General features: G+C 50.6%; 12 protein-coding genes across 12 annotated transcripts; 7 read left to right on the plus strand and 5 right to left on the minus strand.

Moving 5' to 3' along the window:
* Positions 1 to 576: 576 nt before the first annotated feature.
* On the plus strand, positions 577 to 993 carry PHYSODRAFT_331291 (hypothetical protein; the record flags this gene model as incomplete). Its single annotated transcript, XM_009528062.1, has 1 exon — positions 577 to 993. One exon carries the CDS (start codon positions 577 to 579, stop codon positions 991 to 993), a length of 417 nt encoding a protein of 138 aa, XP_009526357.1.
* A 77-nt stretch (positions 994 to 1,070) lies between these two features.
* Positions 1,071 to 3,206, minus strand: PHYSODRAFT_360477 (hypothetical protein; the record flags this gene model as incomplete). The annotated part of the gene is made up of 3 exons (XM_009528063.1): positions 1,071 to 1,337; positions 1,418 to 2,391; positions 2,459 to 3,206. The coding sequence occupies 3 exons, from the start codon at positions 3,204 to 3,206 to the stop codon at positions 1,290 to 1,292; spliced, it is 1,770 nt and encodes a 589-aa protein (XP_009526358.1). The 3' UTR covers positions 1,071 to 1,289.
* A 223-nt stretch (positions 3,207 to 3,429) lies between these two features.
* On the plus strand, positions 3,430 to 4,555 carry PHYSODRAFT_331293 (hypothetical protein; the record flags this gene model as incomplete). The annotated part of the gene is made up of 4 exons (XM_009528064.1): positions 3,430 to 3,449; positions 3,532 to 3,740; positions 3,809 to 3,985; positions 4,065 to 4,555. 4 exons carry the CDS (start codon positions 3,430 to 3,432, stop codon positions 4,553 to 4,555), a joined length of 897 nt encoding a protein of 298 aa, XP_009526359.1.
* A 126-nt stretch (positions 4,556 to 4,681) lies between these two features.
* On the minus strand, positions 4,682 to 5,241 carry PHYSODRAFT_455513 (hypothetical protein; the record flags this gene model as incomplete). Its single annotated transcript, XM_009528065.1, has 3 exons — positions 4,682 to 4,790; positions 4,869 to 4,924; positions 4,996 to 5,241. Coding segments are annotated over 3 exons (411 nt in total), but the record flags the coding sequence as incomplete, so codon positions are not given.
* Positions 5,242 to 5,493: 252 nt separating this feature from the next.
* Positions 5,494 to 7,058, plus strand: PHYSODRAFT_360478 (hypothetical protein; the record flags this gene model as incomplete). The annotated part of the gene is made up of 1 exon (XM_009528066.1): positions 5,494 to 7,058. The coding sequence occupies exon 1, from the start codon at positions 5,523 to 5,525 to the stop codon at positions 7,056 to 7,058; it is 1,536 nt and encodes a 511-aa protein (XP_009526361.1). The 5' UTR covers positions 5,494 to 5,522.
* Positions 7,059 to 7,558: 500 nt separating this feature from the next.
* On the plus strand, positions 7,559 to 11,802 carry PHYSODRAFT_503276 (hypothetical protein; the record flags this gene model as incomplete). The annotated part of the gene is made up of 4 exons (XM_009528067.1): positions 7,559 to 7,652; positions 7,755 to 8,053; positions 8,125 to 11,228; positions 11,610 to 11,802. 4 exons carry the CDS (start codon positions 7,559 to 7,561, stop codon positions 11,800 to 11,802), a joined length of 3,690 nt encoding a protein of 1,229 aa, XP_009526362.1.
* Positions 11,803 to 12,284: 482 nt separating this feature from the next.
* Positions 12,285 to 14,643, minus strand: PHYSODRAFT_300421 (hypothetical protein; the record flags this gene model as incomplete). The annotated part of the gene is made up of 3 exons (XM_009528068.1): positions 12,285 to 13,403; positions 13,473 to 14,408; positions 14,518 to 14,643. The coding sequence occupies 3 exons, from the start codon at positions 14,641 to 14,643 to the stop codon at positions 12,285 to 12,287; spliced, it is 2,181 nt and encodes a 726-aa protein (XP_009526363.1).
* An 812-nt stretch (positions 14,644 to 15,455) lies between these two features.
* On the plus strand, positions 15,456 to 17,008 carry PHYSODRAFT_559981 (hypothetical protein; the record flags this gene model as incomplete). Its single annotated transcript, XM_009528069.1, has 3 exons — positions 15,456 to 16,096; positions 16,169 to 16,756; positions 16,837 to 17,008. The coding sequence occupies 3 exons, from the start codon at positions 15,456 to 15,458 to the stop codon at positions 17,006 to 17,008; spliced, it is 1,401 nt and encodes a 466-aa protein (XP_009526364.1).
* Positions 17,009 to 19,738: 2,730 nt separating this feature from the next.
* Positions 19,739 to 21,457, minus strand: PHYSODRAFT_502361 (hypothetical protein; the record flags this gene model as incomplete). Its single annotated transcript, XM_009528070.1, has 2 exons — positions 19,739 to 20,336; positions 20,382 to 21,457. The coding sequence occupies 2 exons, from the start codon at positions 21,455 to 21,457 to the stop codon at positions 19,739 to 19,741; spliced, it is 1,674 nt and encodes a 557-aa protein (XP_009526365.1).
* Positions 21,458 to 21,505: 48 nt separating this feature from the next.
* Positions 21,506 to 22,642, plus strand: PHYSODRAFT_503657 (hypothetical protein; the record flags this gene model as incomplete). The annotated part of the gene is made up of 3 exons (XM_009528071.1): positions 21,506 to 21,685; positions 21,737 to 21,885; positions 21,934 to 22,642. 3 exons carry the CDS (start codon positions 21,506 to 21,508, stop codon positions 22,640 to 22,642), a joined length of 1,038 nt encoding a protein of 345 aa, XP_009526366.1.
* A 941-nt stretch (positions 22,643 to 23,583) lies between these two features.
* PHYSODRAFT_500465 (hypothetical protein) lies at positions 23,584 to 24,267 on the minus strand (the record flags this gene model as incomplete). The annotated part of the gene is made up of 2 exons (XM_009528072.1): positions 23,584 to 23,937; positions 23,983 to 24,267. The coding sequence occupies 2 exons, from the start codon at positions 24,265 to 24,267 to the stop codon at positions 23,584 to 23,586; spliced, it is 639 nt and encodes a 212-aa protein (XP_009526367.1).
* A 36-nt stretch (positions 24,268 to 24,303) lies between these two features.
* On the plus strand, positions 24,304 to 24,531 carry PHYSODRAFT_499185 (hypothetical protein; the record flags this gene model as incomplete). The annotated part of the gene is made up of 1 exon (XM_009528073.1): positions 24,304 to 24,531. One exon carries the CDS (start codon positions 24,304 to 24,306, stop codon positions 24,529 to 24,531), a length of 228 nt encoding a protein of 75 aa, XP_009526368.1.
* Positions 24,532 to 26,430: the final 1,899 nt, after the last annotated feature.

Below are 26,430 nucleotides of genomic sequence, written 5' to 3' on the forward strand. Positions count from 1 at the left end.
GTATCACAGCTCGATATCTATAGCTTGGCCATGGCCGCCTCAGACCCAGCTGTGCTCAATCCATTCTTTCTCGATCAGATCCTTCATAACATCAATAGGGTCTAAGAAAGATGGGCGTTCCAATTGTAAACAAAGGTTTACAAACTTGGGTCCTCGATACAGCATGCGTTTTGCATCGTTTTACTTTGTCGTCGGCAAGCACCTTTCATCTTCAATCCAAAAAGTAGTGCAGCATGCATGTTGTATGAAGAAAAAACTCGGATTATCAAAATTATTTAGCTTGTGCATCAATTGACAAGCACTACCTGCCAGGTTCTCCGAAGTACATATACTGTATGTGTTTTAACACATATTAAAATACTTCAAGCACACAATGATCCTACCAAAGGTGCCGTAAACTGCCCCATTGGTACTGTACGATTCGTACACATCGTGGTGTTGCTCAGAGTTTGCATAAGATGTGCTTGTGTGGCTGTTCTCAGCTGGCATAGTATTCTCTGAATTCCTTGCCCCTTGCTTCATTCAACGATTCACCAGAAAGAGCTCAGGTCACTCGACTGCTACTGCACAAGACCGATGCGTGCTTACAACGCCTTTTTGGTCACCACGGTCGTTCTTCTAACTACCAGCAACTTTGTCTCCGCGGGCACGAACGCACAAGGGACCAAGTCTGGCCAGCGGCACCTGCGAAGCGATGACAAGAACGACGCGGACGCTGCTTCGGTCCACGAAGACAGAGATGGTCTGTTCTCGCTCCCCGAGGAGCTAGAGGAACTGGTCGAGACGCACCATCACATCAGGGAAATATTTACCAGGTGGTGTCTGGAAAAGAAAGAACCGAAAGAGGCTGAGGAGGAAGCGAAGTCGGAAAAAGAAGCCAAGTATGCGAAACTTTACAAACTGTACATGAACAATGCCGCCGGAGACAAGGACCGAAGGAAGCTTGAAGTGAAGGGGTTGGAGTGCAATCTTCTGAAGAACAAGGAAAGCTAAGTGGTGCAGGTATTCAGGACCCCTCCCCACTCTTCCGATTGCCAGCAGTAGGGACGAAAACACTAAGACACGGTTTTAATTGTTCATCTCAAATGCTAATAAATCACCGGGTTGGTTTAATGTTTGTCTGCTGTATGTTCTTGCCTCGGCTTCTTTCTGCTTGGTGCTGGTGTCTTCAAAATCTCCAAAGCAGACCTCTCTATTTGGAGCACTCTCGACTTTATCACTAGCAAACGATATGGAAACCAGTTCTCCCCCAAGCACTTCAGCAGCCGGGGCACGGCGCAAGTGGCTGTTCATCTAGCCGCGTGGCCGATCGAAATGCCATGCTGAAGCTGGGCTACCTGCAAACACATTAAAAACAGCATGAGTATTTAGTGTCAGGTCATAAGGTCAAATAGGTACGGTAAGCGAAGGTACTTACGAGTTGCAGCGAGTTGTGTAGTGGCACAACGGTCTCTATGGTTGAAGACGCGGATATTTTTTCTTCTCTGTCCATCGTGGCCGGGTCGTCGTGGTCATCAGCAACCACTTTGCTGATCTCCACACGCTCCTCTGCAGGAGGGGCGAGCGACAACACGGAAGGCGGAGGTGACGTTTCCGTCGCTTCTGTAGACATCGGGATCGTCTCTGAAGGCATCTGAATTGCCGACGAAAGCGTGCTCACCGCTCCCAAATTCACCTCCTCAGGGCACGGATTTTCAGCCGTTCCTTCACCATTCTCGTCGCTGTGACTGTTGCGTACCCACTCTTCGTACGTCTGCTCATCGCCCTCCGCATCTTGCTCTTCGTCGACCGGATGCAAATAGGCGTACTTGCCAATGACACCCACGCCTAAAATCTTTTCCGGGATAAAGTCGCCGCAAGCCGAGTAGTTTTGCATCAGCAACTTTGTACATTGTCGTCCGTTGTTCTCCTGGAGAACGCGCACAGCTTCTGCAAAATCCATCGCGTCAATGCGAATGTCGTTTACGGCAACGATGTGGTTGTCTGGACGGATCGTGACCCAATCAATATCCTCACCCACGACGATACCAATGCGCTTGAGCACAATCAGCGGCTGGTCGATGAACTCGAACTCCGGGATACTCTCCACCTCCACGACACGCTCGTACAAGAACAACTCGTACTGGAAAATCTCGCCAACTGAGGCTTGAACAACCGCATTGCAGCCGCTAGCCACCACCTGCCGCGACATCGTATTGATGTCGCACTTCACGTACACAAAGCGAACCGTACTGGTCGGTGGGATGTCCTTCGTGCTGATAGTTAGCTGCCCATGTGCGCCCGCAGGAACGTAGTGATAGGACCCGATCTCGATATCGGCCGAGTCTTCTTCTGAGATCAACACCTGGATGTAATCCTTCACGGAATGCGTCTCCGGCACGTCGTACTCCACTGCGTCCAGTACCCAACATCCATTAGAACCCCCACTCCAACCAACATGCTAGCACAGTTAACGTACATGTAACGAACGAGCCCTTCTCGACCTGTCCACCCATATCCAGCTGAACGATGCCGCTAGGCCGGAAGGCCAGCAGCTTCATGGCGTACGCGCTCTTTTCCGTGATCTGATCCAGCGACTCCTTCAGCTCTTGCGCTTGCGCGACCCACTCGGACATGTGCCCTCTCTGCAGCAAGTCCTGCGGCAGCAGGCCGTAGCTCTCCCTCATGGGGCGCGCCCCCGCGTGGATGAGCATCTTGATGGCCACCGCGTTCTGCACGAAGCAGGCGTGGTGCAGCGCCGTCCAGCCGTTCTCGTCCTTGTGGTCCACATTCACGCGGCGCTGCAGCAGCAAGTGCAGGATCTCCGCCTCTTTGGGCATGAGCTCCAGGTCTGCGTCCTCCTTGACCTCGTTCACGGTCTCCTCGGCCTCGCTGTTGCTGCTGTTGGAGCTGTCCCGGGCCTCGTTGGCCGCCGGATCTTGCTGCTGCTGCTGCTCTGTCTGCTGCTCTTCCGCCTCCGCCTCCTCCTCATCTGCCGGTGTCGACGCCTCGTCGTCGCTGTCGCCGAAGCCGTGGAGGTCGTCGAAGTCGTCCAGCTCCTGGTGCTCGCGCAGATGCTTCAAGCTGGCCACGGCCAGCAGCAGCGGCGTGCGGCCGCTGTCGTCCGTGGCCTCCAGCTCCTCGGCCGTCGCGGTCTTGAGCAGGCGGTGCACCTCGGCCAGGTCGCCGTACTCGCAGGCGCTGTGCAGCGTCACCGTGTTCCCCATGGCCGTTACCTGCCTCGAGCTCGAATGGGGGATCGATCGATCGGCTATTGAATTGCGCCTGCGCTTGCCACGTTCCCAGCAATAGCAGCTATGGGAGGCGGATATTGAATATGGAAGGGTGTGTGGCACACCATAAAAATCACAAGACAGGTAAACCCGTCGTAGCTGCTATTGTTGACTGACTGACTCAGTTGTGTTGCAGTATCTCGCTCGGGAGACGCGAATGCTGCGCGTTCATGACAAGTAAGGAGGAAGGCTGAAGCTGTGCGGCGTCCATTGCGTCTATGGGGTGTTGACATCATGGTGTTGTTGTGAACGTGACCAGTGCGCTGCTTCGCTCGGTGTCGACGCTGCCCGTGGTCATGGTGGCGGCGATCGTGACGCTCGAGTACTACGTGTTTGTGAGCGAGCACTGGCTTCCCGCGTTCCAGCGAGCGGTGGGCTTCTACATTCTGCTGCGGATACTAGAGGTCGCTCTGTTCCACTTCGTGGTAGGGTGCATGCTGGTCGCGTACTACAAGGTGGTCTTCACAGGTGCGAGCTCGTGCAGTGACGGGAAGGGAGAGGAATCCGAGTGCTGAGTGTTTATTGTTTGAGCGCAGACCCCGGGTATGTGACGCCTGCTGTGGTGCAACGCATCAAGGACGCGATGCAAGAGGCCCTGGAAGAGGGTGGCAGCAAGAGCCCGCCCACGATGAATTCGTGCCGGCGGTGCAATCAAATCAAACCCTTTCGAGCTCACCACTGCAGCTTCTGTAATCGCTGCGTGCTGAAGATGGGTACGTGGTGCTGGTGTTCGACCGAACTGGACAGCCATGTATTGACACTATTGTGCCATCTTGTGTCTGTGGTGTGCAGATCACCACTGCCCGTGGGTCGCCAACTGCGTCGGCGAGGGCAATTACAAATTCTTCTTCCAGTTTGTCGTGTACGCGTTCCTGGCGCTGTCGATGTGCGTACGGGCTCTTGCTGGGCCGTTCCAAGCCGCACTTTTCAGTGACGACGCGCCCCGTGGTGCTGAGAGTTTTTCTGCGATGGCTGTTGTTGGGTTTGTGCTCGGCGGAGCGTTGGCTATCAGTCTGCTAGGCTTCATCGCTGTTCACTCGTATCTCTTGGCGCACGGCGCAACTACCATCGAATGCCACGCGTACGGCCGTGCGTTCCCATTCAACCAGGGATGGAAGAAGAACTGCAGGGTGGTGTTTGGTGAGACTACCAAGGACTGGCTGCTACCTACAACGATAAACCATCAGAAACGCTACGTGCTGCATCCAGCGGAACTGGAGCACCTCACTGCAGATAACTGCTTCGGAGACTCCAGCGACCAAGAAGACGACAGTTTGCTATAGTAGGAAAGCATATCTGTGAGTTGAAATACCGATTCGTTAACGTTACTCTGCTGCCCGCACAGTCTGTTCCAACAGTACTTCATTCCAGAATTTGTTGCAGAGCAGCCAGGGCACGATCCTTGATTACTGTGGGGGGACCTCACCGGCGTGGAACACGAGCGACACACTGTTCACGCAGTGGCGCTCGTCCGTAGGCGTCTTGAAGCCTTCGCCCTTGAACACGTGACCCATGTGGCTAAAAACAAGCAAAAGATCGAATCGCGTTAGATGAATCTAAGCAACAAACGCTCAAACGCAGCGTCGGCCTCCTCACCCGTCGCACTTGGCGCACATGATCTCCGTGCGACGACCGTCAGCATCCGGTACAGCCTGCATGTTATCATACAACAGTAATTAGATAGAGCAACACTGCGTTTGCATAGCAGACGGGTGTGGTGCACCTTGATGGCGCCGGGGATGGCGTCATAGAAGGCGGGCCAGCCGCAGCCCGAGTCGAACTTGGTAGTGGACGTGTACACGGGCGTCTTGCAGCCAGCGCAGACGTACACGCCCGTCTCCTTGTGCTTGTTGTACTCGCCCGTGCCGGCGCGCTCCGTGCCCTTGAGGCGCAGCACCTGGAACTGCATGGGCGTCAGACGCTGCTTCCACTCCTCGTCCGAGAGCTTCATGGGGTCACTACTGCTGCTGCTGCTGCTGGACATGTTGCGCACAAAGGCGGCGGTGGCACTTCTACGGGTACTGAGAGACGCGGGGGGCGAGCGCGCGGCAGCAAGCGACAGCACTGAGCGCAGCCACTTGGTCATCCACGAGGCAGATTGAAGAATGGCGCACTGGCCATGTGAAGCGAGAGTGATGGTCTAACCTTCCTCATCGCATATGCCCGTGGGAAGGTTTTCCAAGCCCCATTCAAATCCCAAGTGCCAAACGCGAAAGGGGAGAGCAACAAGGCGGGGGCGATCGATCGACCATGGTGTTAGCGGAGCTCGGGTCCAAGCTGCAGGGCGCGCTGGCCAAGCTCAACCGCACGACGGTGGTGGACGACGAGGTGTTCAGCGCGCTGCTGAAGGAGATCTGCGGCGCGCTGCTCGAGTCGGACGTGCAGGTGAAGCTGGTGCGGCAGCTGCGCGACAATGTCAAGCTGGCCGTGAGCCTCGAGGACGCGAGCTCGGGCGTGAACCGCCGGCGCCTCATCCAGAAGTCGGTCGTGGACCAGCTCGTGCAGATGCTGGAGCCCGAGGCGCAGCCCTACAAGATGAAGAAGGGCCAGAGCAACGTCATCATGTTCGTGGGTCTGCAGGGTAGCGGTAAGACCACGAGCATCGCCAAGTTCGCGCACCACTACCAGCGCAAGGGCTGGAAGACGTGCATGGTCTGTGCCGATACCTTCCGAGCCGGTGCCTTTGACCAGCTCAAGCAGAACTCTACTAAGCTGCGCATCCCGTTCTACGGTAGCTACACGGAGGCCGACCCCGTCCGCATCGCGGAGGAAGGTGTGGCCCAGTTCCGGGCCGAGAACTACGAGCTTATTCTCGTGGATACCAGTGGTCGCCACAAGCAGGAGGCCGACTTGTTCGCCGAGATGAGGGAGGTCTCGGCGGCCGTGCAGCCCGACGACGTGGTGTTCGTCATGGACTCGACCATCGGTCAGGCTGTGTTCGACCAGGCCAGCGCCTTCCGTGAAACGGTGGACGTCGGAAGTGTGATCATTACCAAGCTGGACGGTCACGCCAAGGGTGGCGGTGCTCTCAGTGCCGTCGCGGCTACTGGATCGCCGATTATCTTCTACGGTACGGGCGAGCACTTTGCCGACTTTGAGTCGTTCAATGCGCAGAGCTTCGTGAGTCGTTTGATGGGCATGGGAGACATCCGCGGACTGATGGAGGAGGTGAAGACCAGCGGCATGCTGGATAACCAAGAGGAAATGGTCGAAAAGTTCCAGAAGGGCGTGTTCACGCTGCGTGACATGTACAAACAGTTCCAGAGCGTGATGAAGATGGGACCGCTGAGCAAGGTCATGTCCATGATTCCTGGCCTGCCGCAGGGCATGAGCGAGATGATGAACATGGGCGGCGGAGAGGAAGAGGCCTCGAAGCGGCTCCGGCGGTTCCTCTTTATGATGGATAGTATGACGGACGCTGAGCTTGATGGCATCGTGCCGCTCTCGGAATCGCGCCAGACGCGCGTCGCGCGTGGCTCGGGCTGCCAGCTTTATGAGGTTGAGTTTCTGCTTAAGTGCCACAAGCAGTTCGCGACCGTTGTGAGCCGCATGGGCAAGAGTGGCCTCATGAAGACTGGCGATGCGGCACTCGGCAAGCAGATGGCTCGCAACCCGAACGCTGTGATGCAGCAGCTCTCCAAGGTCATGGACCCGAAGATGATGGCGCAGATGGGCGGCCCGCAGAACATGATGCGGATGATGAAGCAGATGCAAGGTATGGACCCCAGCGCACTAGGCGATATGGCCAAGATGGCCCAGAGCATGGGTATGAAGATGCCCTTTTAGATTCCCCCAGCTACTGTCAACCAGGAGGATGGAAACGAGTGACGTGAGGGCGCTTGCGACAACAATACGAGTGCTCTTTCTTGCATATTGACGAGGCCTTTGTGCATTTTTTTCTTGCGAGTTCCCAGCACAAGTCGACCGACCCGAACGCTAACAGCCGCCCCGTGTGGTGAAGGTGGGTTTGCGTTGAGCTTGGTATATTTAGCCGCGGTGGAAAACAGGGAAGCATGGTGCTAATCTTGGCCAAGTGGGCCTCGAGCACGTAACGAACTTGTGCAGGGCTTCCCACGCTTCCAACAGCTACAACCCAGCGCAAGTCTGTCTTTCCATCTACCTGCTACTGTTGAGCTCAGCTGGGCAGACGGATCGTGCGCGCGTTTGGGTCTGCGCGCTTCGGTGGATGCTGGCGTCTTCAGCTGCTGTATGCTTTTTGATCGTGTCGTGAGAGGGCAAGACGTGCTGTCACCGACGCATTCCCCAGCACAGAGCAGGCTCTCGCCATGAAACGCACATTGATCCATCCGTGGCGCAAGAAGGTTCAGGATGTGGCGACGGTGCGGTTGGGACCGCTTGCGAATTCACCTACGCGGTCGAGTATCGATGCTTCGCGCACAGCTACGGCATCGACTTCAGCATCAGCAGCAGATAAACCGGCTCACAGAAGTTCGTCGTTTGGTTCCCGGACATTTCCACGAGCTGCTACTGTGGCGAATTTTGTCCATGATAATGCTCTATCTATCGCGAAAGGATTGCCTCGGAAACGAAAGCTACAGCAACAAAAGTCATTCCCGGACCCTTCGCTATACACAGCGCCCCGACGCGTACGCCGAAATGATCTCGTGCCTGTAATTCAGCCGGAGAAAGTGAAATACGACCGCTGGTTCATTCAACCGCGTGCCGCGTGGAAAGTGCGGTGGGATCTCTGGATCGGGTTTATCATTGCCTACAGTGTCATCCTTATACCATATCGGATTGGGTTTGGCATCGACCTATCTGTGAGAAACTAACTGGTTTACGCTACCAAACGAACATGGACTAACTGTTTTGTGCTTTTATTTTATTGTAGGGGTGGGAGCAGATAATGAACTACTGTTTTGATAGCAGCTTCGCCGTCGACGTGATCCTCAACTTTTTTACAGGATACTATGACGAAGACGTGTTGGTGTGCGAGCTTCGGAGAATTCGTCAACGATACCTTCGCAGTTGGTTTATCTTCGATATCGCCTCCACTGTCCCTCTAGACCAGTTTTTACAAGTGGTCACCAACGCGTCATCCTCTCTACTGACGCTCAAGCTTATCCGCGTATTCAGGTTATTTCGCCTGCTGAAGCTCATGCGGTTGTTGCGGCTCAAGCGCGCGATGGAAGCTGTGCAAGTGGACGCACTCAACGCGCATGTGCTCCAAACCCTCAAGAGTTTGCTCACTATTATTTTCATCATCCATCTCGTGGCCTGCGGATGGTATATGTTCTACACATGGGATCCAACGGGCCCGAATTGGGTCACCAATATCGAAGCAAAGGGCTTCAAAAGCCCGTACCTTGTAAGTTTCTACTGGGTATCGAATACCATGATGTCCGTGGGATACGGTGAGATTTATGGGATCACTGATGGGGAGCGGCTGTACTCGATCTTCGTGGCGTGTCTCGGCTCAATTTGCGTTGGTATGATCATCGCAAACATTCAAATGCTTACGGAAAACTATAACCCACGAGGCATCATGCTGAAACAGAAGCTGCAAGACACCAAGGAGTTCCTGATCCAGCGTGGCATTCCACGACGTCTCCGTCAGCGAGTTATCTCACAGTTTGAATTTCACTGGAGTCACCGCACAGTATTCGATGAAGACTATTTACTACAGCAGTTCCCCAAAAGCCTCCAGTACGAAATCCTTGCTGCGTCAATGGAATCGTTCGTGAAAAAGTTTCCTTTCTTCGGTATGACTTCTGTGGAATTTTTCGTGTTCGCAATACCGCGACTGAGGCCAATAGTTCTTGGCCCCGGACAAGTACTTGTGGATGCTGAAAGCGTTTGGGAGGAGCTCTATTTCCTCACATCTGGCTCGGTGGAGACCGTGCAGTCCAACCTTGTGGTAGGGTCTCTCTCGCCTGGTGAAATTTGTGGCATTGAGTATCTTGTGAACTCTCGTCGACGGTACACGCACACCTACCGCTCGATATCAAAAACCGAGCTCTATGCGATGTACAGCAAGGATCTCCTCGAAGCGATTGATAAGTGCCCCGTAGCTCACAAGTATCTTGAGGATTTAGCAGTGATCTTGGGTGAGAGATATGAGGAGTCTGCGAGGAGAGGAAGGCGAGCCATGCAACGGATGAGGTCGATTCGGGCGGTTCGACGCGAGTCATTTACGAGAGGGGAACCATTTCTCCACAAACGGCATCGCAAATCGATTTCTTCGATAAACCTCCACACGATGGCACCCGACTTGATAACTCGAATGGACATGACCGTTGCAGGCGACGAAGTGGTGACGCACTGGTCCGTTATTCGCCACTACTCCAAGCTGCGAATCTCGTGGGACATCGTAATGGGCTTCATGGTCTCCATCACTGCCGTCACTGTGCCGTTTCGAATAGCCTTCGATGTGCAGGATGTCCTGGTATTCTACGCCACGGATCGCATTTCCGACGTATTGTTTGTGTTGGACGTGGTTCTAAGTTTTTGCACCACGTACGTCGACGATACAGGGGTGGAGATCGTTGATCGGAAGGAAATCCGTCGCCACTATCTGAAGACGACTTTTTTCGTCGACATCATGGCTACGATCCCGTTTGACTTCGTTGTTGAGGCGGTTGCAGCGGGTAATGTATTCAAGTCCTTACGACTTATCCGCACCCTCAAGCTCATCAAGTTGCTGCGTCTAATGCGCCTTTCGAAGCTGCTCAAAATGAATTCGCAATGGATGGCAGAGTTCGATATCAACGTCGACACAGTCCGACTTCTCAAGCTTCTAGCCCCAGTGATGATTATTGCCCACTACGTCGGCTGCTTCTGGTTCTACATGTCGGCCGATCGGGATGCAGATGATGCGTGGTGGGGCAACTTATACTTTGAGGACCCAGACTCGATCCTGTCCAAGTACATTGCCAGCATTTACTGGGCTATCACAACTATGACCACCGTCGGATTTGGAGATATTGTTCCTGTGAACGACCTCGAAAAGGCCTACTGCATTTTGGTTCTTATCGGTGGCACCACATTGTTTGCGTACGTGGTCGGTACTGTCATTGAAGTGGCAAGCAACTCGAAAAGTCTGATGAACCGAGAGCACGAAATGGTCCAGCGTGTCAATGCCTATATCAAAGAACGTGGCGTCTCGACCGAGTTCATTGTGGCCTGCCAGGAGCATTTGCGATTCGTCGATAGTGAAAAGACGTTCTTTGCAGAGAATTCATTGCTGGATGCTCTCAGTTATTCTCTACGCAGTGAGCTTACTCTCATTCTCAATGGTGGCGTGGTATCAAAGATCCGCTTCTTTGATAAAAAGCCCAAGTGGTTCCTCACGCTCATGCTGCCTCGACTCGTGCCACAATTCTTTCTGGAAGGGGACATCCTGATTTACCAAGACAACCCCGTCAGTGGCATCTTTTTCTTGATGAACGGAGCTGTTATCGCGAAGACACGCCATTTCGCTCCGGTGCCGAATGCTCACGCAACAATGACGAGCGGTAGAAGTCAGTCATCTGGGGGCGACCATGTCATCGCAGACCACCAGGGTACCATTGCTAAGATTTACGAAGGAGAGTTCTTCGGCTACAAGGAAACTCTGACAGAGACAGTGGCACAGTACAACTTGTTCGCTATGCGAGCAACAGGGACGTATTTGCTGCCGCGTGAATGTCTCGATGAGTTTGAAGCTCAATATCCCCGAGTAATGGATGAGATCCGGTCACTGATAATTCAATCGATCACGCGACAGCAGAAGGTCGTCTCAGGTTGGCAAAACAACGACGCCATCGGGCTAACATCCGTCGATCGCGAGCGCGTAGCCGAGCTGAACATCACCCGTCGTGGGGGTGATCACGACACTATTCGAGCAAGTGTAAGCGGAATATCCATGCTCCACCGAAGACACTCTTCCTTTGTGTCGTCCACTGGATTGGGTCTTGGCCTTATGGCTCAGAGCGTTGCAGCAGAGGTAGCTGCTCAGTCAGCCCAGTACTCTCCTCGTTCGGACACAAGTACTACACCACGCGAAGAACCGGAGGACCAAACCGCAGTTGAAGTATTAGCACATGTTCCTGATCTCCAGCCTCAAAAGACTGCACGCCATTCAAGTGCCCATTTCGCACCTGGATCCCCCGTCATGCTGCCAGGTTCGATGGAGATGTACGCAACCGCTGTGACTGAGATGGATAGCCTCGCATCGTCTTCACCAACAATTCCTGCAATGGCCGGAACTCTTCAACCTGATGACATTTCACCACGACGTCCAAATTGCGCTACCACATTGTCGACTGTGCACCCAACGGGGAGTAGTGGGCATCTACCTGCAGTCCGACTGCGCCCTGACGGTGCCGCCACTATGAGCGCGTTTCGCGCTGGTCGAAGATCGAGCATATCGTTGCGAGATGTTAATGGCCAACGCCGGCCCTCGGAGCGTTATTTGGCCATGCGGAAGACCGACGTCACAGCGCTTGTTGATGAGCTGCTGAGCGGGGATGGATTCCAGATCCAGCGCACGGGCTCTGGGCGAACGCAAAAACCAACCGTCACGAACTAAAGAGCACTGCAATCGGCTCTTAACTTGTTAGCACCAGAGCTTTAGCAATGTTAGTCCTCCTCATCTTCTTCATCTTCATCCTCACTATCCTCTGCATCAAAGATTGCCAAACGACTGGGAGGTACCGTGACGCATAGAACACCTCGAGAAGCATTCGCATGCACAGAGGCTGTACTTCTACCTGACTGAACAGGAGAAGTTACGACCCTTCCTCGAACTTGATCAAGCCGGAAAGTGTGAGTTGGGCCTTGACCTGACAATGTCTAGGAATTGTACCGACAACAGACAACGGTTAGTGTACTCAAGCATGCCTATGTTCTTCATAAAAGCTGCTTTGGTCGCTTGCGTGTGCCCACCTCGAAGTCGCTAGGCGAGTTGGTGCTTGAGAACTCAACGTGATCATACCTCTGCAAATACAGCCACTCTGTATCAAATCATAAACGACTCGTGTTACGTATTATTCGCACAATGAGTTGTCCGGATCAACAGTTCGTACCTTGGTGAGCTTCATCAGTCTTCCGGTCGAGCAAAAGCGCTAGCTGCTCACTTTTTCCCGAGGCTTCGTCACCATAAAAATCGAAACTCTGGCACGCGATTGGTGTTGCTGAATTGTCATCGGAAAAGCGGACAATAGCTGAGTCCCATACCAGATGAGAAGAGTGAACATGAGGGGGGTCTACACCACGACTCGCTCGCAGCAGCACTAAAACACCAGACTGCAGACGAAACCCCAACAGTAGCGTGCTACGATTTGTCGGATGATCTTCATTAGGTCCGAAGTGTGCTAACGAGCCCCAGTCAATCGCCTCTTCTTGGTTTTCATCGTCACTTTGGTCGTCATCTTCAGTATCATCGAGCCTCTGCGAGCTAAACGCGTGGCGAAAATGGACGTGACACTCCTCTACGAGATTCTTGCTGCTCCCTATTGAGAAACACCCACTTTTCTCACGAGCGGTGGCTTTTGCGAGTGTCTTCGCCATCAAACCGAGCAAAGTAACCCATTGGTCTTGAAGGCTTTTGAAGAGAGAAAGACACCCCTGCGATGACTTTTCAGTGCTGTTCCCTGATGGGACTGGCCGCGTAGACAGTTGCCGAGACACCGAGTTGCCAAAGGTAGTTTCAATCTTGTACTTGTTGTGACTTGGCTGTTGCTCTCGGTAATGCTGTGCATATTCTGCTGCGCGCTGTAAAAAGTCACACAGTCGTCGCAAATTTAGGAGAGATTTTGCGCCGTGAGCAGTAGCACCTACTTCACGGGACGCGTTTCCACCTGGTCCATCTTCTCTTGCGCTCGTGTGAACACGGATACGCTCTAAAATCCACTGGAAAAAGAGTGCGAAGTCCTGACGAGTTTCATGAAGCACCAGCGTAAATTTCTCCATCTCCAAAAGAGCGTCTTGCGTAGTGCTAACGAGAGTATTAAGAGCGCCTTCCGTAATACCGAGCGTATTTGTGTAAGCTTGCTGACTCCACTTCGCACGACCACGCATCTCCGATAGCAGAAATATCAGGTCAACCAAGTCACGCTTCATTCTGTCTTCAGCGATGGTCCTCAACGTATCACAGCCACTAAATAGAGCTTTTTGCATGCGATGGACACTCTGCAACACACAGTCTGTCAGTTAAGCGCTGCAACAGCGACAGTAATGATAACAGCATCACTAACTTACCATTTCCTGAATATCTTGCGCGAAGTATTGTGCGAGCGCAGGAGATGTTATACCCGTGACCGCTACAGACAGCATGTCGACTTGTGGGGGGTCCTCGCATGCGTATTTCTCGTATAGAGACCCGATCAACCCCATCTTGAGCTCAAAAATGCGAGTGGCATTTTTCCATTCTGTGGTCATTTGTCTTCCAGTAGCAACAACTCGGTCCAAAATCGCTTGGACGCGATCTACAGTGTCGGCTACAAGCACCACATCCTCATGGATGCGCTGGATTGCAGCCAAGTCGATAGTGAGAATGCGATGTAGCTTCGTCTCTGACGCTGCTGGGTGGCTACCATCACTACTCGAAAAGACCAGCAACACGAACAACAACGACAGATCGTGCGCCAGATCCACCCGCTCAATCCGGAAACAATCTTTACTGCCCCCTTCCTGTTGACCACCCACAAACTGATGCTCTTCCTCCGAAAAGTGTTCGCTCACGTCGATTCTCGTCAGCATCACTCTCCCCATCCACCACAAAGCGATAAAGCCCCGTTCATCAGCAGTAACCAGCACCGTATCGTCACTCACTGCTTCGTTACTGTGACCGGCAAGAAACCTCGAGGAACGACGTTGAAATCGCGTCTTCGATTGAGACGTCCCCCAATCACCTTCAAAATCCTTCGGGTGATGCCGTTTGTTGCTGGGACCTGCCTTTGAAGCCTCAGCATCACCGATCTGAGCCCAGTGCATTGCCGTGATGCGATGTTCATGACGGAGACTGCTCCGTCTTTCGGGAATAATTTCGCCCGACTCGATCTCGAAAATTGCCACGTCTCCTTCGTCGCAGCCGACAGCGAGCTGCAGTCCATCGGGTTTCCAGGCCAGCGTCACTATCTCGAAGCCGACGTCCGATGGCTTAATGTGCAGCAGCTTTTGCCATGACGTCGTCCGCTAAGAAAATAGTGAAGAATATACTAACGTTAGAAAATTATCTAATTAATTTGATAGGACTATTTTAGTTGAAAATAATTATTTTAAACATCATTGTGGTTAGACGCACGTGAACCAGGAGGTGGTGGTCCAGTGTGAGCACTGCGACCAGATCCATGGTAGGGCAACAGGCCACCGCTAAGGAGCTCACGAAGCGGTCCTGCAGCGCCACGAAGGCGCGCTTGGGCAGCGGCATCTTCTGCGGGTTGTAGCGCCAAAAAGGTTTTGGATTTCACGGTTTGGTTCAGCCAATAGACGCTCACGTTGAAAATGGCTACAGTACTTTTTGGATACTTTACTCTACTTCTTGTAGGCTTGTACCCGTACCGGTCTATTTGAAAGACTTGTGGTTGCAATCGGGGGCGAACGAAAAGCTGGGTGATCCCCGGTTCCTTGCGCCATAGCATTGCCATTAAAGTGCTTCTTACCAACGTAAAAAATAGTGTCAGGTATTTAAGTACCCACTCACCCTATGCTGATATTTTGGCTCGGGAGCGGCATCTGATGACTCGTGCTAAGATTGAAGGGCTTGCGCGTGCATTATGGTGACACATGACCGTTTACGAGTAACATGGACTCACACTCGATCCAATAGTCCATGCTGAATCAAAAACGGAAGTACGACTAGCTGTATTCCGTGCTGCGACTACAGCAGCTGAAATGCTACGGTGCCCTCCGCCTTAGCGAACCCTACTCTTGTGTTTTGCATGATGATCGATTCTACGCAATTCTACCGTAGGCTCGGTTGCTGATTACAGGGAGGAATGCCTTCTACCAGAGACCGTAACAGAATCAAAGGCCATTGTAGCCATGTTGATTTCAGCCAATCCTGCAGCCCGAACAATCCCGGGAAGCACGATGATTGGTTTATTCGAATTTACCCATAACACTATCGACGAGCTCGGCTCGTTGGGCTCGTCGAGCTCAGCTCCTTTTTGCGTGTCATTTGCGACCCTGCCTTCCAACCGAGAGGTCCGCATTCCTGCACTCCCATCTCACACCCCAAGTATGGCCACCAAGTCTGCCATTGCACTCGAGAGCTCGTACCGCGTGGCGGTGATCGGCGCCGGATTGGCTGGCGTGAGCGCTGCCAACGCGTTGCTCGCCTCCAACAAGTTCGCGGCCAGTGACGTCTGCGTGCTGGAAGCTCAGTCGCGCATCGGCGGGCGCGTGCAGACGCAACCGTTCAGCGACACGCTGCCGGTCAACGTGGAGGTGGGCGCCGCGTGGATCCACGGCACCGAGGGCAACCCGTTCTCCGACTTGGCGCGCAAGTTCGGCATCGCCTTCAAGGAGGTGGCGCCGCGGAATCCGTGGCTGCACCCGGGCTCGTGCAAGAACTTTTTGTTCTTCAACGGACGCGAACAACTGCCTCAGCAGCAAGTGGACGAGACGTGGCAGTGGCAAGATCTGCTCATGCACAAGCTGCAAGCTCTGGCGACGTCGCCCAATGCCGCAGACCACCAGCAGAAGGCGCTGTCGGCGATCGTGGACCACCTCGTCGAGTCCGATGAAGACTTCCGGGAGGTTGTGAAGGCTCCGAATGCACGCGCGAGACTGGACGTGTGTTTGAAGCTGATTGAAGTCTGGATGGGGGTGAACGATGATGAAGTCCAGCTCGATGACTTTGCTGAGATCGAGCTCATTGGGTACGTTGTTAGTTGCGAATGGAATTTTACAGCTCGGTCGACGCGCTAATGACATTGCTACTGTCTTTGTAGTGACAACGCTGGTGCACACTGCATCGCCCCTTCGGGAATGGAGCGCTTCATCGACAACCTGGCGGAGCCTGTGAAGGACTCGATCCACACGAATGTGTGCGTTACTTCGATCAACTACGAGGGTGCGGACGGCGTTGTCATTGAGTGCAGTGATGGTCGTCGAGTGACGGCTGACCACGTGATTGTGACTTCGTCGCTCGGATTCCTTAAGTCTGGCAAGCTGCACTTCCAACCTGAGCTTCCGGCGCCCAAGTTGGGCGCCATCCAACGCTCGAAGATGGGCCAATACATGAAGATCTTGGTGGAGTTTCCCGATGTGTTCTGGCCCAAGAACTCGACCTTCATCGCGCAGCTCAAGGACACGTCGGCTTCTAGTAGTGACTCGGAGCGCCGAGTCTACTTCCCGGTGGTGTTCAACTACCAATTTGCCAAGGGGGTGCCTATTATCGAGGGTGTCCTAGTCGGTGAAAACGCGAGCAAAATCTCCGCTTCCTTCACGGATAAAGAGATCGCACACGCCCTCTTCCTGCAGCTGCAAGAAACTTTTGGCCCGAACATCCCGGAGCCGGTGAACCACTTCATTACTAGGTGCGTCTATTCTGCCAGTTTTGCTACAGTATTTTGCCCCAACTAACGATAACTCGTGGGGTGTTTCGCCCTCAACGCAGGTGGGATAAGGATCCGTGGTCGGTGGGCGCCTACAGTTCTCTCACAGTGGAGAGTTCGGCCGAGGACCCGGCCATTCTGCGGGAAACGGTGGCCAGCCGCGTGCTTTTTGCCGGTGAAGCCACAGACTACAAGTTCCAGGGCGCGTTGCAAGCTGCATATCTCTCAGGTTAGTGGAAGATAGAGACATTAATTGTCGTTTGGAACTGGGAGGACGCTGACCGATTGTCTTGCTGATGCGCAGGTATTCAAGCGGCAGCTGAGCTGGTGGGCGAAAGCAAGTAAGAAGAGATAAGTAGGAGGTCGAACGGCCAAAATCTTGTCAAAGAAAAACTACCAATCGATGTGAACCAGTACAAGTATCTTTTCAGCGGCATCCCCGGAATCATTCCGCCAGGCCTAATTCGGTGCACGTCCTGTCCTGTTGACGAACTGCCCATCCTCTTCAGCAGGTCCGCGTAACATAAGCTGTTTACAACGAGTTTCATCGAAGTGAACTCTTCCCGTAGCATAAGCAACGCCCCTACAAGATCCACGCGTTGAAGTCGTTGTCGTACTGCCACGCTATTCAAGTGTACTTCCGATATCCACCCTGATTCTCGGCCCGAGAATCTCGGCAGCCCTGGAGGTTTCAGTGAAGCAGTGATCACCTGGTCAAATAATCCACGCAGTTGGCGTGTTCTTGTTGACGGTGGAGGAATCCGGCGGTCGTGCTTTGCGTAACGTAAACGACCGCCACCGTGCTTGAAGTGCCCTGCAAGCAGCCCAGTGGATGCCCAGGATGCCTAGCGCAGCAGCATGACAAGCTCGAGGTCATCGGCATATGGCACGGATACCGCGTGAATGCGAGTCGTGTAGCGAAACCGAGGCCTCTCTTCCCATCGAAGGAGCACATGGCGGTCGAGGAATTGGCCTTGCTTCCGAGTGTGCAGCATGTTACCACCTAGCACGACAAGAAGCAGCGAAACATCATCAATGAGAACAGTCCTGGATTTGACAGCGTGGAGAACGAAGAAAACGACTGCCCAGGGGGGCCATGCCAAGACGACCGACCGATAGCTCGAAAGGAGTTAATTCTCCTTCTCACTCTGCAATTTGCAACGCATCAAGCAAAACATGCCAAACCTCACTAGTGAACCGACTGAGACGCCGCTCGAGAGCTCCTATCGCGTGGCGGTGATCGGCGCTGGCCTCAGTAGTGGGTCATGGAACATTACGCCGGCAGTTTTTTTCCTTACCGTAATTTACCACCGAGAACATTCCTGAAACCTTCTTTCAGGACAGCAGCGATTTCAACGACGACCCCTCTCGACCACTTTATAGCAAAACCAACGCCTTTTCGGTATAGGGGTAGTTTCAGATCCGCTCGATCACTAAGATCTAACAGCTGTCTATTCTAACGACGCACCCTCTCGACCACCTTAGAGCGAAAGGGGCATTCCTTACATCCTCAACCCTCATTAGATACAGGCGATCGTTCATATCGCAGTGATACAAAACAATAAATTATCTTACAAAAAAAGTCCCATCCTGATAAATAAAATTAATAAGTATATATAACAATTACTACAAGTAATAGGAATGTGCAACTACATTTTGGATAGTGGATTTAAGTGTAAGGCTAAGCCATCGCAAGAGCGTTGTGGTATGCATCCATTTTCAAAGTTTCCTCCCATTGAAAATTTCTCGCCAGAAGTCAGTGAAGATATGAGGAAAAAGATAATTTCAGCTCCGATGGATGAAAGAATCACTTGCTTGTGTGGATCATCGATGGAGAGATGGAATTTCGCAAAGCACTGCAACAAAGACAAACATTCGAAGTGGATCAAGTCAATGCCATATCCGCAAGATCTTGGGTGGTGGGGCCCAGACTATAGCAAATGGTAAGTCAGCTACTTAATTAATTGTTTTCTCAAAAAATTAAAAGGGGTATGTATATAGATACACCTAAGAGATAACATGTCGTTCGAACTCACATTTAGAAAGTACAAGAACAAACCAACTGAGGAAGTATATGCTTCTGACCTGGCTATTGTCGTTGGATGCACAACCAACCCAGCCTTAACATTAGTGAGGATATCAAGATATTCCTACACAGCAAGTTCCTAAATAATGATAATTCATATATGATGACTTGGGGCAAGTACAAGGGTAAGAGTCTGAAACAGATCAGTCGTATGGATCCGAACTATATCGACTGGCTTCGTAAAAGTGAATTCGTGATTGAGAAATGCCCAAAGCTACTTAAGGAACTTAACTAAAGAAAAATCTTTTTTTTTATCGCTGCGATAATTACGAGTGATCCTAATATATAAATTCGTATAGTATAATAATGAAAGGATATATCTATAAGATCACCAACCAAGACGAATCGATTGTGTATGTGGCTCAGACACTTCATGCGCGGTGGGAAAACCATCGGTACGGATTTCGCCGGTGGCTAAACGGAAAATCCAGAGCCTGTTCAATATACCATCATTTTCAAGAGCATGGTATCGACAATTTCGAAATGAAGCTGATTAGTGAGCACGATATTCTTGAGCAGAAACAACTACGTGAATTTGAGCAACTTGCGATTGATTCCACATCATGTGTTAATAAAGTTCGAGCTTTCGTGAGCGAAGAACAAAGAGAAGAATCGAGATTACGGTATGAGGAACTTAATCGTGATAAAAAATATGAATACTGTCGCCAGTATCATAAAGACAATAAGGAACAAATAGATGAACAAAGACGACAATATCGAGCTGCTAATAGGGATCGTATTAATGAGAATAACCGTAGAAAAATTGAGTGTGAATGTGGTGTATCAGTGTCCAATCGAAACATGTCTGCCCATCGACGATCTGCAAAGCATCGACAGTATGTGGCCAACCACAGTTAATTATTTGTCTTTTTTTTTACTTACGCTATAGTGAAGTCTAGAACCTCTCCGGTTAGTCTATCGAACGTTAGTTCCTGTTCGCTAATTACGAGGATCAGCATATTCACACCTTGACATCCAGCGTTCGTACCCTGGATCTGAATCGCTTGGGGTACATCGCGCTCAGTCAGGCGACTGACGTCGGCAATAAGCATGCGGTTTGTGAGCGACCACGTCTGATAGTCAAGTAGTCCATTTACGAGCTCAGGGGTTAGATCTCCATTAATCGCTGAAATCTTAGCAATTTCGTTGGTAAAATGGTGGAAATCATAGTCATGACTGATATCGAACACCTGAGTCGAGCCAATACGAACGTTAAAGTTGCGAATCGACGACCCGGGCTGTAGAGTGTATGGAGCGCTATCGAAGGGGCTCTGGAACTGCTGAACAGTAGCAGAAGCAAAGTTGTTTGTCTGTTCCGCAAATGGAAGAAGAACTACGTACTTAGCATTCTTAACACTTGCCGATAGCTGTAGATCGAAAGAAGCATTTAGTTGAGATGAGGACTTACCAATGCCGGCGCGCTGGTAAAACCACTGAGCGTAGCAATCGTTGTAGCGTACCTTCTTGACAGGTTTGCTGATGATAGCTTGAGGGTTCTCAAGATGCACGAAAGGAACATACAAACGAGCCGTAGTGAAAGGCATATACGTACCATCGATGGTAGGTTCAAGAGTATTAACAACAGCTCCCCAAGCAACACTAAATCCAGCAGATGCGGCAAGCACACCACTCATCGGATTACCGGTAGCAGAAGCGGCAATCATGAGCGGACAACTATTACCAGACGATAGAGTAGTAGAGGTTAGCGACATACCCTTTGAAGCATCTACCGCGACTACAGACGTTCCCTGATTCACGCGGAAACGCAGGCGAATTTGAGGGTTAGCCATCAAGTCAAGCTCACGGAAGATAGGATGCAGATCGGTGAGTTTAATTTTAAGCATGTAGTTCCACGTCCCCATGATTGCGTTAGCAGCTGTACCACCAGCTACGAAAGCTCCACGCGAGGTCTGGTTAGAAATGGTAGTCGATGCAGCAGCACCACCTACCGACGGCCACGAGCTGGAGAAGTCAGCGCCAGCCGTAGGAGGATTCGATAGAAGGCGCTTAACGAAACCATCATTAGGAATAGTTGCACCACCAGGAGGAGCCGAGACAGCAAAGGAAGACGAGAATGCCATGGTGTTTGAATATCCATCACCGCTGGTAGATGCGGATCCAGAACTGTATGATACCGACTGAGCAGCGTCAGGGTACAAGAACGATTCAGCTCCGTGCTTTTCAACGTACTGAGGGCTGTAGCCAGTCTGAGCACGAACGTTATTCCAAAAGAGTTTGTAGTCAGCCATAGAGACGATAGTCTTTCCATTGAGTTCCAGACTCAGACTATCAATAACGTTCCCATTTCCGCATTTTAGAGTAGCACATAGACGATTCGCAGCGGCAGTTTGAGCAGTGCCACCATTCTTCATTGAGACCTTGTAGGGAAGCATAATGTAGGCATCACGGAGGCTTGCGAAGCCCTCGGAACCGTTAAGCTGAGCTGTAGCATCGATAGTGATGACACCATTCTGGTAAGAACCCTGATTTAGGTCAATAACGTGTGGCACACGCTTGCTCGAAGATACCTTGATCTCCGGGTCGCTCTTAAGCGAGCTCTGGTACAAGTACTGATCGGATAGTTGAGTTTCACTCATCGTTGAATCTATATGGATCCTAATATAGTTTTAAGAAAAATTAATATTATGTCGCACCTCATCAAGGCAATCACCTCAGATCATGATCTGATCGAACTCGCGAAAAAAATTGGAGTCCATCTGGATGATATCTATGAATCGAATGAAATAACAAAGCCGCTCCCGAAGAAAGGGTCATATCTGGTTCTACTACGACCACCTAATCTCGATGTAGGACACTGGACGGCTGTCCATAACGGTGAATACTTCGATAGTATGGGTGAAGCAGCCCCAACAAAGTACGGGGTCGGTAAATACAACCCCAAGCAGTACCAAGGTACGTATGGAGATTACTGTGGTCCATTCTGTTTGCTTTGGCTCTATTCCAAGCAATATAATAAACCGCAAGTACTTTCAAAGATGGAAGATTTAAATTTAACTATTCTTTAGTTTGGGAAATATAGATTAATCATGTATCGTGAATTAACGATCTCCAGTGATATTCCTGGTCCCAAGCTGACCAAAGCTTTCAAAACTGGTAAGCTCAGTCTTACAGCTGACCAACTCAAAGGTAGTGGTTCTGTTATCCATCTTCACCCTGCTTCATATGAGAAAGCACTCAAGGCTCGCAAGGCAGGTCGCGGCGTTCGTCTCGACATCACCAGACACGAAGTCAAGAAAGGATACAAGAGGGCTCAAGGCGGATCAATCTGGTCCAAGGTATGGGGAGGCATTAAATCGGCGTTCAAGTTTGCTAAGGACTCAGGTCTATTGTCTCGCGCAGCCGATGTTGCTGTCCCCGCGCTCGCAAGTGCGCTTGGGGCTCCACAAGGAGCTACCCCAGCAAGAGCAGCCATCCGATCCATGACTGGTATCGGTGTTTATGATTCTGATAGCGATAAGGAAGGAGGACGACTAACCATGACAGATGTTAAGAAAGGAGCAAAGCGTGCGCTTTCGTATGCTAAACGCAAAGGCGTTCTGACTGACGTCGTCGATTCTGGAGAGAAGTACCTTCTAGCTAAGGCAACCAAACCTGAGCATGAGAACCTAATTAAGTCTATCCGGGGCGAGGTCCGTCGTCGGTATGGAGTAGGTGTCGCTAAACCAAAGGGTAAGAAATTTGCAAAGGGTTCGCAAGCAGCTAAGGATCACATAGCTAAGATTCGCGCTATGCGTAAGTCTGGTGGTTCATTTAGATTATAAAAAAAGTACAATTACCCAATCTATTTTTTTGGTCTGAGCAACAGCATGATTGAGACTGAAGTATCACGAAAGATTACCTTCGTATCATTTTGGTTGTAGATGCTGATAGTAATTGTAGAGCGAGAGCCATTATGACAGTTCATCCACGCATACTGACTGGGTTTGTACGAAATTAGCTGACCAATTGCAGCATCACCTCAATCAAATGCGCTGACAATGTCGCCAGAGGCAACGTACTCATTTTTGATCAGATCGCAACGTACGATGTACGAACTGGTGGGGTGAATCTGTGGGATGATGTTAGAGAGCTGAGCACTGGCAACGATCACTGAGGTAGAAGGATATGTACCAGTACTAAGGCCTACTACTGATCCAAAAGATGCGTTATCGATGATCAAACGCGGAACACGTGTAGTAGTCGGCAGTCCAGTTCCACCAGTAGAGTACAATCCAGTGGCGGGTCTTGTCCAAGTACCACCGAGAGTTGGCAATGTTGTTGGCGTCTGAGAAAAATCAACTTGACATGCGTAATACACACTGTTTTCACTCAGTTTGAGGTAGAATACGTTGTTTCCACTTGGATCGATTAAATATGCTCCAGCATTCACGAGGGCTGTCTGAATGCTACGATTGATATCATCATACGAATAAATGCCATCCGGGAGAGTGATACTGATAGTAGAGGTGGTAGCAGCAGTTGGAACTTCGACCTTAAAACCTGTGTTAGCAAATTGCATCGAATCGATGTTATATTCGGAGTTGTACATACTGATGCTTTGGACTGCACACACTACGTCGCGGAAGTCAGCAGCTGAACCAGGGAACGAGTATTTCCACGTTGAGTTATATCCATCTTGAACGAGATTGGTTGAGTCGAGTTTCAAAAGCTTGCCATTGTAATCGTATATGATTATATCCATAATTCTGATCAAAAATTGGAATTAGTTATCGATCGTGATTGGTCCATCGAAATTGTACCTGATTTGACCCTTAACTGAATCTATGAACAACATCTGACCTTTGCGCTCTGTGGCTTTGTTGTAGTAATAGACGATTGATCGATCATCAACTCCCTTGATATTAAAATCTTTCACAACCATCTGGAGGTCTCGCTTAGAATTAGCTTTCAGGATTGCTACGTACTCTGAGTTCAATCTGATCATCTTGTCCGTTGCGAAGTAGCTGTGGCTCAAGAAGATGGTTGATAGCTTGAAGTGGCTTCCTCTAGTGAAGTAATGTGAGAACAAATTCTTCTGAAGTAGCTTATCATTGCTGTAGTCGTCGATGATGACGAGCTCAGGCTTATTGGAGTTCATTGGCGTATGACGTACGCGATCAACACTCGGGGGCGACTCAGGGTCGGCGAATGTGATAAAGCCATCAAGCTTATCGCGTAGATACTCATATAACTCCTGGTGAGGATTACGAGCAATGATCGTTAGATGAGCAAATACGTGAGGAGAATGCTTTAGAATAAACAAACAAAGGTTGTTCTTCCCACTGAACGATGGACCAAGGACAATCATTCTGAACAATTTTTTAATATCAAGCGCTGGTATATCACCCATAGCAGCTGACTTGTATTTTTTCGGTAAAGAACCACCGAAGTCTGGAATAGCACTCATGACTAAAATCGTTTTATCTATATAGGATTGGACAAAATGAGCTCAGGTTTTTCATATCCACAGCCAATATTCCAATCACCGGTTTATAATCCCGCGTTCTATCTAACGTTAGATGCCACTGGCTATCTTACTTACGATTATGCCCAAACGTTGTATCTCAGTAATAATGATTATCGATTGACATACATCACTGGTATCACTCAAGGAACAGCAACACCAGGAGTAGCTCTTGTCCCTGGAAGCGGTGGCGATATCAGCGCTTAGCTGTAGTAGTTTGACTGTCAATGGAGCATCGATTGCAAGCGCTCCATCGTATGTACGCAGTATTACGCCAGGAACAGCCGATTTAAACAAAGCGTTGGTTCTTGATGGATCAAAGAATGTCTCTGGAATTGGATCACTATCGGCCGCGTCGCTTACGGGTACGCTACAGACCGCGGCTCAACCAAACATTTCATCGGTTGGAACACTGAGCAATCTCACACTGAATACGGCTGGAACAGGTCTATACACCCCAAACCTCAAATTCTGGGATGGAGTCAGTTCTTGGACAAATTTCAATCATGCTTACTTCATCAATGTTCTCGAGGGAGGCGCTTCAGCCAGCACCGCTGTAGTTCTCAGTAGTACAAAGGATTACTCAGGCATTCGCGATCTAACCATATCACGCAATTTGATCGCTTCAATTTCGATTTCATCACCTACGATCATCTGTGATACGATTAGTAAGTCAGGTACTCAAACGATGAATGCACCGACCCTCAATCTCAATCCTACAACGCTTCAGATCAAGGGGACTACGCTCAACGCTACTGGCGCTGAGCTGAACAAGCTTTCAGGATGCACAGCAACTACTGTTGAGTTGAACTATCTGGATCTTACCTTCGGAGCTGGAACAGCAGAAGCATCAAAGGCTCTGGTACTAGACTCTAATAGCTCAATAACAACAGGTATTACCAGTCTAACATCAACTAATCTGATATCGACTTCTGCTACTCAATGTCAGATTGCTGCTGGTACTTCTTTTACATCGACGACTAGGGCAAGCGATTTCAACCTCATTATCAGAAACCAATCAAACACGGTGGGCGCTCAGGCTGGACTATCATTCACGGTTGAAGGAACTAGTGATATGACTAGTTATACACCTTCTGTTAATCTATATTGCACGAGAACAGCTACTTCAGTTCAATACAGTATGGCCGATTTTGCGATTAGTACTCGTAGTAGCTCTAACGCTTTGTCGCCAATGACGGAGCGCATGCGCATTACCCAGGCTGGCTACGTCCGCTTTGGATCGACTTCGAGTACAGCTAAGGTTGACATTACTTCTAGCGCGAATTTACTAAGCGGGTCTTGGCAACGTGCGATGCGCATAGCTAATGATCAGACAACGCCTATCGAGTTCGAGGTACAGATCTACAACGATGTTGCTGGAGGATCTAACGGCATTGCTTTAGGTACAATTTCGAGCGACCCTGTTCGCTTTATGGTAAATAACAGCACCAAAATGTATTTAAATGATTCGGGCCGATTAGGAGTTAGCAACACCTCTCCCGAGGCTACCATCCATTCTGGAGGCGAAATATGGGCTAACAATTTGTATCATTGCAAGGGAAACGGAGATGGTTCGCTCGATATCGTTTCAATTGGTCGCAGACCGAGTACCCGGCGATAGGAACTGACGCAACAATCGGGGCTATCCGTATTGGAACGTGCGACGCTAATTATAATTGGACAGCATACGTACCAGTTCGTGGCGGTTCGTATACAAACACTTCGGACGTGAGACTGAAGGCGGACATTGTAGACTGTCCCTATGGTTTGGCGAGCCTTATGAGAATGAGACCTAGAAAATTCAGGATGGTTCAAGAGCACACTACACACGTTGGATTCATGGCCCAGGAAATGTATGAGGTCATACCAGATGCTGTAGAGAGAGGAGCCAACGACGATATGAACCAAGATGGATTTCCAGTGAATCCGTGGGGCGTTGATCTCGCCAGTTTGACCTCGGTACTGTGTAAAGCCATTCAAGAACAACAAGACCAAATCAATTATCTCAAAGCTGAACTCGATAAGTTATCTCTGAGTAATATATATAGCAATGGGTTGCCTACCAAGTAAAGAGCTCAAAACCAATTTAACTACCGATGAACCGCG

This window comes from Phytophthora sojae (genome assembly GCF_000149755.1).
Source record: "Phytophthora sojae unplaced genomic scaffold PHYSOscaffold_4, whole genome shotgun sequence".
Taxonomy (NCBI): Eukaryota; Oomycota; class Peronosporomycetes; order Peronosporales; family Peronosporaceae; genus Phytophthora; species Phytophthora sojae.